Here is a 12609-nt window from a genome sequence, read left to right on the forward strand (position 1 = left end):
CAAATAATGGCAGGCAAGACTTTCTCAAACAATTATTTCTTGGAATGTAGATTGTGGCCTGGCTATATAAATCATTAAGGTATAATGGGTTTGCACATCACAATAATGAACAAATCGCCTTTTTGACTGACATCATTTATGAAGTAGGCTAGTGTACTAGTTATTTCATTTCCCAGTTCCTGCATGATAAATCTAGTAAAAAAGTGAACTAACACAATTTATTAAAAGGCATAAGTATTCATGAAGTACAGTTGGCTTCATCAAAAATTAATCTATAGCTCAAGAAAGCTTATGCCTTGAGAAAAAATCTATTGGTCTAGAACAGGGGTCGGCAACCTCGGCTCTTTTATGACTCGTGGACTTCAACTCCCAGAATTCCTGAGCCAGCATAGCATAGCTGGCTCAGGAATTCTGGGAGTTGAAGTCCACGAGTCATAAAAGAGCCGAGGTTGCCGACCCCTGGTCTAGAAAGATGGATAAAGATAATGTTTATAATTTTAATAGATATATGTATTATGCTGTTTTATTGATGTTGTTTTAATTGTTAATTGAGAGCCACACAGAGTTTGATACAAGATGGGAGGCTATATAAATGTTTTAAATGAATAAAATTAAATACATAAATTCAAATAATTTTGGTGGAAAGATACCTACTGAATTTATCAAATTCTCCATAAAAATTTAAACATTTAAAATTCTAGTTTTTAAAACCCTTGAGATCGCTATATGTGTGGAAGAACAAAATGGATTACAATCTAATAATGAGTTAAACACAAACACTGGTTTTTATATAAACATTTGAAGTATTTTAATTATATTTTTACATAACAGATGAGCAAAAGAAACCACTAGTGCTTCAAGATTTAGAATATGTATGTTCAGGAAATTATCCATAAAAATATGTTTATGTTACATAACATATTGCAGCATATATACTTCTGGGTTAGTGCCTTTAGCATCCTCTTGGTATCAAAAAAGGTAAGCCAGAATTTTCTTATCACTGTGATATGGTTCATAAACTTGGTGCACGAGCATACATAACAGCCTTTCATTGACGTCATCAATGATCTACTTGCTGATGATAAAGTCATACATGTACTTCAAAATCTAGCAAAACCAAAGAGGCTCCACAGTCCATTCTGTATGTAAAGTGCTTCACAATTTACCAAAGCTGAGAAGCCCACAGAGCTGTCAACCAGCTGCGTAGTTGCTAAGGAAGGAATAGAACATAGGAAGCTTCAAGCGTTGTTGGTCCTTGCGACACCAAGAGATCACTGTTCCTTCATTATTTGCCGTGTACAAATGATGGCCATCACACGAAAAGGTAAGGCTATAAAGTTTTCAAAAAGACACAAATAAAAACAAGTCTGTCAGATAGCCTAGGTTAAAGGGGGAGAGGAAGAGAAAGAAAAGGATATAGCCTGTGAATGGGCTAAAGACCCACTAAGTCTAGTCTGTCCTACTCAGGCCAGCAGAGAGGACCTACTGTGGATCCCTTCGGTCAAAGAACTCTGAGTGTCACTGTCGGGATCCAGAAGAAGAGCCTTCTCTGCCGTAGCACCCACCCTTTGGAACGTCCTGCCCTCCAAGTTAAGATCTGCCTCCAATCTCCTATCATTGCATAAGAGCCTGAAGACTGGGTTTGGCGAGTTGGCCTGGGGACCCAATGGGGAAGTTCAATTCTGGATTGATAGCAGATTGATAGCAGAGTCTCTCAACTCATCCATTTTTTAAATTAAACATATCGATGTATTTTCTTTGGTTTCTTTTCCTTTTTTTCTTTTCCTTTGGTTATTTTATTGTTCTATTTTGCTTTCATTTTGTTTAAACTTCCTTATTATTTCTTCAGGGATTTTTTTTTTAGTTATGAGCTTCCTAGAGCAGAGGTCCCTAACCTTTTGGGCACTAGGGACCAGTGCCATGGAGAAAGGTTTTTCCATGCACTAGAGGGGGTGTGGTTTTGAATATTGCCTGCATCCCAAGAATGGAACTTTGCTTGTTTGTGCAGCCTACTTGCTGGCATGCTGTGGACTGGTGCCGGTCCAAAGACCGGAGGCTGGGGATCCCTGGCCTAGAGTAGTCCCATGATGAGATAGGAGGCAAATAAATTTAATAATAAAGACAATACAAATGTTAATTTTACTCATTTTGTTTCATTGAATACATATATTTCTGCTCAGCAGTTTTAGTATAGAAACCAAACCATATGAGGTATACACCATAATTGATGCATATCAAATCTACTTCCATCTGTTAATTATTTCATTTCGTGTGTTTTCCTAGCTAGTGATATCTCTTGCAATAGACTGCTTATTTAGCTAGATTTACATTGAGTTTTATTGTTTACAAAACATATCTCTCTACAGCAAACTGGCATGTAAGCAATCACATTTGCCTGTCCAATGTAGCCTTTCAAACCTTATTGATATGATCTGGAACCCCATGGAATAGATGTGCAAAAAATTACTTGAGGAAATATAAAGCATACTGGTAGTCCTCACTTGTCTCATTTAACAGCCTTTTATACTATTGTATAAAAAATAACCTTGCAACCAATCCTCGCTTTTATAACTATTGCAGTATGTCACAGACATGTGATCCCTATTCAGGCATCTGGCAACTTGTTTGTGACAAGCAGAATTAATACATAAGGTGGAAGTAAAATCATAAGTCACGATCATACGATGTCTTGCTTAATAACGACAATGATTCACTTAACAACCAAAGGGGAAATGAGGTAAGCCGACCATGATCATATGATATTTGGCTTAGCAACCATGACAGTTAATGATGGAGTTGCTGATCCTAATTGCCGTTGCCAAGCAACTTATTACTGCAAGATGTTATATTACCAATTTTCTAACCTTTCTCCCCTTCGATTAATTCTGCATTTTAACAAGGAACACATTATAGGGATAGTTTAACATCATATTAGGCATTGGGCACTTTTATTAAAACCAAAAGTTATTAAGTGCTACTTCCAAAAGAGAAACCTTAAGGAAACTCTAAAGATAAGCAAAGGCATGACAATAAATTGCTAAATGCTATCAAATGATCTTTTTTTTTTACCTGACAATTGGTTTATTTGATTTAGAAAATGTAATTTCCCGGACAGGTTTCAAATCCCATGTGCTCCACAATCTAAAGAGAAAAGACAGAATGAATGCTACTTTGTGCAGCCTAAATGACAGAAATTGCTTTTATATTCTGCCATGACTTTTGCTCTAGTTATGTTGCAGATTCGTATAATCTGTTGAACTGAAATCGAAGAAAACTGAATGTAATACTGAAAAACACGATCCTGCTGCACAATGCATACAGTATATATATACATTTTGTGATGACTTTTACATTTTACGGTAACAGAAATCAGAATTTGAGAGAAGGCTTGCTGTGCGGGAAGAGATCCCAAACCCATGTATTACAGCATCTTATTTCCAAATTTGTCAGTTGTGCCATTGGTCTACCCTGAACAAAAAAAATATATCTAGTTGTTTATAGATAAGATCCATCATTATAGTCAAGCACATTCCCTCCCGCCGAAGTTCTGTTTTATCTCCTGAATCTCTATTGTAATAAATTATTCCCGGATACAAAGTCAGATTTATATCTTTTCGTTTAAGTGAGATAGCCCCCATATTTGATCTCACAAAATTACAAGACATCCACAGCATTCAGAGGTTCGTTAGGTTGCCATCTTTCATTACAATATAATGATTCATGATAGACACCATCCTACATGGGAAAAACAAACCAGTCACTAGGCATAATCATCTATGGGCATGTCAATTCTGAAAAAACCCAAAATTAAAATTGAGAAAATTTCAATCATCCAGATATATTGTTAATATTTGGCTGAGTCTATAAGTGCTTGTCTTTCCTGCCCTGGAATTACTGATTCAGAAGGGCTGCTTTTCTCTGATAAAAGTTAGACGCAGCTAGCCACTTCACAATTCCTTGAATGGGATGCTAGCTAGTTCACTGGAGTTGATGCTACCTTGTGCTCTGCCCATGCAGTCTGCCTGAAAAAAAGACCACATTCTAAGGTCCATGCTAGAATCTAAAGGACCACCTTGGCACAACTTCACAATTCTTTGGAGGTATTGACTATAAGGCTGCTGGAAGAATCTCCTGCATCTTCTCCTCATATTCGTTTGAAGGTCTTACTTCCTTTTCTGCATAAATACAAGGAGAATCATCAATAGGTAAAGAATGAGGAACAGCAGGATTTATTTGATGGGCTTACGGGGTCCACCTTTCTTCTTCAAAAGCAATCTCAGTTATCCATGAGTTAAATTATTACAGTTTATCACTGTCAGGCTTCATACCAAAGATTCCACAGCAAATCTGAACTCTACAGATACTTCAACCCCTTAGTTAAGAATAGGCTTAGCAGAAGACACTCAGATATGACTCAACAAAATTAAAGTCTTTATTTATAGACAGGAATTAAATTATATAGGCATTTTGCCCATTGTAGGGCAACAGAAGTCAAAGGCATTATATTCATCTGTTCTCCAGAGTTCAAACTCTTAGGCTTTTTCCTCATAGTTTTCCAGGTTAACATACTTGGTGGTTCACTTAGTGATCCTGTATACTCAAACATGTTTTCATAGTGGTTCTCTGCCTTGAAATTGTTGGTTGCTATCACATCAGATGCACTTAAAATGTCTTAAACCAGAGGTCCCCAACCCCCAGCCCACTACAGGCCCATGGCCTGTTCAGAACTGGGCTGTGAAACAGGTAGGCCGGCACACATACACGCATGTGCAGCTCAACTTGCTTGAGCAGCGGCCAGTGCACAAACACATGCATGCACAGCTCCATCTGCAGTCGAGCTGCATGCACCGGCACACCACTTGCGCAACTTGAGCTACAGCACACAACATCACTGGACTTGCACAGCCCAGTTCCCCTCCCCCTCAGCCAGGCCACCAAGCCACAAATGTTGGTGACCGCTGCTTTAATCTATGTCAATATAGTGCATATACAAGTAGCCCTTGATTACTAAACACTCAGTTAGCAACCATTCAAAGTTACAACAGTGCTAGAAAAAAACAACTGGTCCTCAAAGTTGCAGCCACTGTAGTCTCCCCTTAGTCATGTGATAGCAATTTTGGACTTGGCATCTAGCACACATTTGCAACAGTTACAGCATCCTGCAATCACCATTTGTGACTTTCACAACTGACTTCCAACAAGCAAAGTCAATAGAGAAAGTGGCAAGAAGTGACAGGTCACAGTCATGTAATGTTTTTAATGATCCATGGTGATTTGCTTAACAACCAGAGCTGGAACTGACAAACTTACATAAGTTGAGTGACAAACTTACATAAGTCAAACTTAAATAAGTTACATGACATTTCACTTTATGATTGCTTCAGTGAGTGACAGAGTTGCCAGTCGCAATTATGGTTGGTAAGTGAGGACTTCCTAAACCTCTTACTTGGTGGAATGCAAGCAACATTATGTTCGCCTGTGATGTAGCCTCTAGATTAGGGACCGAACTTTACATAAAATAGCATGAGCATAATTGCTTTAATTATGAATAAAACACTAAAACACATATCAGAAGAATTCTGTTAATATTTCCTTTTACAAAAAGAAAGATAGTAATGTTGAATGTACAAACTAAATTTATACTACTTGGTAAAACATTTATACTGCTTGGTAAAGCATTTGGCAGTATTCTGAATGGAAAGGTCAAGAGATGAAAATAAGCAAAATTTGGGAAATACAGTATGGTTTTATACTTTATATAGGGTACAAAGACTAGATTTTTGCTTTTCAATGAACTATAGAAATGTACATGTATTTCCAAAGGTTCTTTGTTCTTTGTACTGAAATAAAGCTATAAAAATAGAATCTTTGTAGAACAATGAAGGAAAATGTTTTCACTACATCATAGAATAAAGCCAGAAAGCAACTACACATACCGGTATCTTAAAATCAGATATTTTGGGGTGAAAACAATGCACACACTAAATAGTACCCAAAAATGTTTTATAAGTGACATATATCTCTAAAAATGAAAAGGCTCTATTAGCGTTACTCACCTCACAACTCCATTTTCTAACCCTCCAGCAATCACATTGATAGAGATTCCTTCAGGCTGGTTGGAGAAAGCAACAGAGCATATGATTTCTCTGCAATGCACATGTCCTACCAGGTCACCATTGACTGTCCAGAGTCTGAGATCACTACCACCACCAACTGAAATATAGTCAGATTATTGAGTAAGCAAAGTAAAATCTAGAACACAGTGAAACAAAGTAACATATAGGATCCAAATAATTCTGCTAGAACAAAGGAACGAAAAACTTAGTCATATAGAAGCAATGAACTGTATACCGCCATCTGTAACAATGTCTACAAGAATATGTAATAAAAATTGTTATAATTGGTTGATATAAAGGTAAAAGTTTCCCCTGTCCACTCATTTCCATCTTTAGGGGGTGGTGCTCATCTCCTTTTCTTAGCCAAGGGAAGCAGAGTTGTCTGAAAACATTTCTGTGGTCATGTGGTCATATGTTGAGACACATGGAACGCTGTTACCTTTCTACCGAAGTGGTACCTATTTATCTACTTGCATTTGTATGCTTTCGAACTGCTAGGTGGGTGAAGCTGGGGCAAGTAACGGGAGCTCACCCTGTTGCACAGCACTCAGGTCTATAACACGGGCTGTCAGTTTTCCAGCTGACAAGCTCAGTGTCTTTAACCACTGAGCCAACACGCCCTCAACTGAGTAATATAATCATAAGTAATCATCACTAAAAGACAAAAGATATCACTGGATTTTACAAAGACTTTTTGTCAATGGAAAAATAAAAACTTTCTTTTATTTGAGGATGTAAGAAACATTTGAGAAATTACCCTCATGTGAAAAAAATAACTACACCCCATTTATTTATTTTTTTACTTTTTCCACATATTTCAACATACAGATATTTGAACATTTCAACACTAATTGATAAATGGGATATAATATAAAAGATATCATGCACTATTTACATTTTATGGTCCATTATGTAATTTAAGTAAACATAAATGCAAATTTCCCATGTGGAAAAACCCAAGTACACTCCTACATAATCACTTCCGCAAATATCTAAAATTAGAATCCGTTGCACCACTTCAGGTGCAAATAATTAAAACATTGTTAGAGAGGATCTGGGAGGAACCTGTCTTTATTTAAAATTCAAGTAGTTTGATTTGCTCTTTGTTATTTTAGCGTCTACTATTACAATGCCTAGATCAAAACAGTTCTTTGCGGTCTTCAGAAAAAAGAGGTATTTCAGGAGAAGACCCTGATACCAGTGGTAAAGCATGGTGGTGGAAATGTTATGATATGCAACTGCTTTGTTGTATCAGGGCCTGGGTAATTAACCATCATAAAATCCATTATGAATTCTTTATGCTATTACAGAGTCTTGGAGAAACTTTCTAGTGTATCCACTATGTAATGGCAGAAAGAAAAAAAAAAGAAATAGTCAAGTGAAAGTTTGGATCAAAATCCCATTTTGATGCTATGGAGAGATTTGAAATGGACTGTGCTTGCAAGAAACCTCTCAAATGTACACAACTGAAAGAATTCTGCATGGAATAACGAGAAAAAAATCCTCCATCCTCCAAGAAAAAAAATGTCAGAGACTGTAGACGGTTATAAGAAACTTATTTTTGAAGTTGCTTCTGCCAAGGGGGGCAATGCCAGTCATCAGGGCCAAAGAGGTATTTACTATTTGCACAGAAGGAAACAGCATATATGTTAATTTTTTCTTGAAAAATTGTTTTTTTCCCCATAGTATTTCTTCAATTACCTCACCTTTATCTTTAATACTGTTTCAATGAAATACTGATCTCTCCATATATGTTGAAAAAAAATAAAACTATTACTTAGGGTGTACTTACTTTGTCACATTATTATATTTACATGTGAAAAACCACAGAAATGTTCAAAATGGGTTTCCTCTAAACACTGAAAGAAACAGTTATGGGAAGTCTATTCCTGGTGTGCAGACTGTCAACATAGCTTACTGGCCTATTATTCCACAGAATTAACACAGCCAAATTGAACCTCTTGGTTCAAGCATCGCTTGAAGTTCATTTAGCTTTCTGTGTTTTTTAGGAAATAGAGAGCTAGAGGTTCTCAACAAATTTACTGTTACTCTGGTGGTTAAGGCACCAGGCTAGAAACCAGGAGGCAGTCAGTTCAAGTCCTGCCATAGCCATGAAAGCTATCTGGATGACCTTGGGTCAGTCAATCTCTCTCAGCCCAACCCTTCTCACTGGGTTGCTGTCGTGAAGATAATAGGAGGAAGAAGGTGTGTTGGATATGTTTGTTGAGTTATTTGTAAAAATAATAACAGCAGGATTCAAATAAATAAAAATACCCTTTGGACCAGGACTCAAAAATATCTTCCTAAGTTGGCCCAGTTTTGTGCCACCATCTGCATAATATGTCACACCATTACCTAAGTTTGGATACTTATTTATTCATCACGTTCTATAATACTGTTTTTATTCTATTATATGCACTCTTATCTAACTGAAGCTCAATCAGCACTGGTTATTAGCATTTAGAAAAATTGCAATGACTTGGGTATTCAACAAGCCTTTAGGTATGATAGGCGATTCCCTCTCTGAAGTATGGGATTGCTAAGTTTTCAAGACATTATTTATTATTTATTTATTTATTATTTAAATTTATATACCGCCCTATTCCCATAGGACTCAGGGCGGTTTACAGGGAAAATTAAAATACATAATATACAAAATTAAAATCAATTAAAACTATTAATTAAATTACAATCCCTGAAGTTAAACTAAAACCCAATTAAATTAAATTAAATTAAATTAAATTAAATTAAATTAAATTAAATTAAAACCCCTCAGTCTGGGCCAAACAGCTCGAAGAACCAGGTTTTCAAGTCCCGGCGAAATGAGCGAAGGTCGGGGGCAGTCCTGAGTTCTGTGGGAAGTTGGTTCCATAGGGCCGGCGCACCCACAGAGAACGCCCTTCCCCTGGGAATAACCCGCTGGCATTCCTTAACCGGCGGTACCCTGAGAAGTACGATAGAGGTAAGGCCTGTTATTATTATTGCAGGATTTTTACTGCCTTATTATTATATTCTGTTTTAATCCTTCTATTGTGTTGGAGTGTGTATCTAAAAACCCAAATAAATAAGTAAACATACACCTCCTTTAGATATCTGAAAAGCAGAAAATCTCTTCTTCTAACACTAGCAACACAAGCCTGAAAGATGGAATAATAGAATTAATACTGCGCAAAGGTCCAGAATATCTACTTTAATAAACTTCTTCCAGCAAAAGTATGTGGAGAAAAGGCAAGCAGTGCAGCTCAGGTAAAAATTCATTTACACTCCAGTGTGTGTTAAAATCCTGAGCTTCTTATCAGAGCAAGGAAGAGCAACCAAGTATGAGATTCCCTATTTTGAAAAAAAAAATCAGAAAGTTGTTTCAGCTTTAGGAACTAAAATGAATTGTATCAAATTATTTGACAAGTTTGGCCTCCATAACCATGTGGCTGCAGAAGATAAGATTTTAAGAACGTAAGCATAAACCTTTAAAGAAATAAAATCTTTGAATCAGTAGAGGAAACAGGTTAGAAATAATATTTACAAGTCTTCATATTCTGTGGGACCTTCCCCCTCAACTGATGTTTAATTTATGATCAAAATTATCTTGCAAGCAGGATAAATGAATAAGTATCCCTGTTCTATTAATATTAATATTCCAATCACAGGAACAGAATAAGAATTTCTGATCTGACCGTCACAGGTAGAGTCCTTGGATGAGTCATGTTAAGGAGAAGAGTATGTGGAAGCTTCTGTTTGGCTCCCATACGTATGCAGAGAAAAAAGATTTCCTCCTCTTACCAGACTGAACCATGTGGATGGGGAGCTGATCTGGGTATGTGAGATAGAATACTGCTTGGAATGTGCATGTGCATGTATAGGAAAGTATAGGATGCCTCTTTTAAAACATTAAAAGGTTGCCAATAAATATTTTCAAATGCCAGGGACTTTTTCAGATAGCTCTGGACGAATTCACACTATCTACTGGATCCTTCTATTTTTAGGGACATCTATACTGCTCATTTTGAGAGGGGGGGAAGGAGAACACAACCTTTATTTGCTTCATTTTTTTCATCCACAGTTAATTTTAATGTAATCCCTATGCTGCCAATTATTTCTCATCAGGAGGCCAGGAGGAGATATAATTTCAACAAAAGCAATTTGGGTTTATTTTCCCCATGCTGTATCTTGGTTAACAAATGTAATGTCAAAGCCAGAAACTCTTAAAACACAATTTTGAAGTAACAATATCACCTATATGTGCCTGCGTACAGCTACAAAACATATTCTCATTAGCATGCGGTGATCATCTTGCCAGGATTCAGAAACATTACAAGTTGTTTGAAGATTCCAAATGAAGATTCCAAAATCCCAGATCTAGACAGAATGTCAAAAACCATACAGAGCCACTACTGGGTCATGCAAACTATGATAATCTGGATGATCAATCTGAATCAATATGTTTCTTATTCTTGCCAGACCTGAAATTGGGATTCTTCAATATGTTTATTTTACTAATTTATTTATTAGAGATATATTTCTGAGTTCAACTGAAAATTAGAAGAATAGAATAGAATAGAATAGAATAGAATAGAATAGAATAGAATAGAATAGAATAGAATAGAATAGAATAGAATAGAATAGAATAGAATGGAACAGAATTTATTCAACTGAATCACTGAGCATGTGTTTAGATAATTCTAATTACAATTACAGTAATTAGATCATTTTGCTAGATTTCTATTGTGGAAAATTTATTCTGTGGACAAATGTCAAATTCAATACTCTGATTCCAGAAGTACAAGTTCTTGAAAAATTCCCTTCTCTGCTAAAAATATAGTGGTGAATGAAAGAAATTCAAGCCTGAGATCTTGGAAAGCAGCTGTCAGTAATGAGCTGATATAAACATCGATGTTTATACCATAGAAGGAATTTGCTGTCTTAATATAATAAAAACAATTACATATTGGCACAACTACAGTATGGTCTTGGTTTGGGAACATTAACTCAAGAACTAGACATTTTATAGTTTTAAGGTAAAGGAGAGGAGAGTTTCATAAAACCTAAACGGGAAGGTGTTATTTTTCCCATTCCCCTAAACCATGTTTGCATATTCTTAGAAGTGTAGTTATGCTTCTTCAAGTTGCTACACTATATAGTTTTGAAGCAGCACTATATGACACAATAGGTATACAAAATATAATTCCACTACTGACTTCCGGTGGCTCCGCGGCGACGGAGACAGCCTTCCCGGGCTGCCCGCGGCTCAGCTGAGTTTTTTTCGCCCGAAACAGCGCCGATCAGCTGTTCGGGCGAATTTGAAGCCCCCTCCTCGGGAGAAGAGGAGGGGGTGAGGCCCCAGGTAGGGGTCGAGTTCTCCGGGGCCGCCTGAGCTTGCAGCTTGGGCGGCCGAAGGATCGAACTCCCCCGTAGCCTGGGTCGCTCCCAGCTGGCCAGCGCCTCTGCTCCTGACTTTATGGAGCAGAGCCAGGCGTCTGCGACCACCCCTGCCTGAAGGAAGGACTATGGAATAAAAAGAGCAGGCAGAGCGGTACAAGAGGAAAAGGTGAAGAGGATTATTTTATTCTACTCTCGAGCTTGATGGACTTTTTAAACTCTAAGTGAAAGTGCGTCACAATTGAAAGTAAAAGATGGCGGCTAAACCTCCCCCTAAAACTCTTCGGAGTGCTGGAACTTCCCCGGTGCAACAATCATCATTGCAGGCATTACATCCTCCTGATGTAGTGACATCGAAGGACTTACGAGATGCTCTGGATAAACTTTTGGAATCAATTAATCAATCAATGGGTGATAAATTTGCAAAGATGGAGGAGAAATTGGAGAAATTGGAGGAGAGAATAGAAGAGAGGATGGACAGAAGTTCAGCGTGATGAAGGTAGACATTTTGTCTTCAGTGTATAAAGTGGCTGAATGTGTGGAAGATTTGGATGAAAAAGTCAAAGATTTGACTCAAAAGAATGCTATATTAGAAGCAAAAGTATTGGAGAATGAAGATTTAAGAGACAAAATGGATAGGGAATTGAGTCTTGCTCAATATTTCCAGATGCAGTTTGCCATTAGAATCAGAGGTTTAAAGGAGAATATTAAGGAAGATTTAAAGCAGTTGGTTTCTGAGGCTCTCGAAGTGGTATTGAATCAGCCAGCATCTGAAATAAAAGGAGGCATGGATAAAGTGTATCGTGTGAACTCATGGATTGCTAGACAGAGAAAGCTGCCTAGAGATGTGGTGGTTTATTTTGCAAAAAGGGAAATTAGAGATGAAGTTATACAAGCTGCCTATGATATTAAAGTCGTGATTGCTGATCAAGAAGTTTTGGTTCTAAAAGAAATTCCTCCAAAGATTTTAAGGAGAAGGAAGGATTTTACATTTCTGGTGCAAGAGCTCAAGCAACGAGATATAAGGTTCAGATGGGAGATTCCAGCTGGGTTGATGGTGATGTATGAAGGTAAAAGGTACCGTTTGGTTACTGTGATGCAAGCGCGTGATTTTTAC

General features: G+C 37.2%; 1 protein-coding gene across 1 annotated transcript in view; it reads right to left on the minus strand.

Annotated features, from left to right (window-relative positions):
- Positions 1 to 526: 526 nt before the first annotated feature.
- The window catches only part of LYST (lysosomal trafficking regulator), a 100476-nt gene continuing 88393 nt past the window's right edge, over positions 527 to 12609 (minus strand). The window contains exons 51-53 of the mRNA XM_081314041.1: positions 6057 to 6213; positions 3070 to 3141; positions 527 to 1330 (exon numbers count right to left, since the gene is read on the minus strand). Coding sequence (XP_081170167.1) covers positions 1192 to 1330; positions 3070 to 3141; positions 6057 to 6213 — 368 coding nt within the window. The 3' untranslated portion in view covers positions 527 to 1191. The remainder of the gene's footprint in view (positions 1331 to 3069; positions 3142 to 6056; positions 6214 to 12609) is intronic.

This window comes from Vipera berus, assembly GCF_964194415.1.
Source record: "Vipera berus genome assembly, chromosome: 1".
In the NCBI taxonomy this organism is placed as follows: Eukaryota; Metazoa; Chordata; class Lepidosauria; order Squamata; family Viperidae; genus Vipera; species Vipera berus.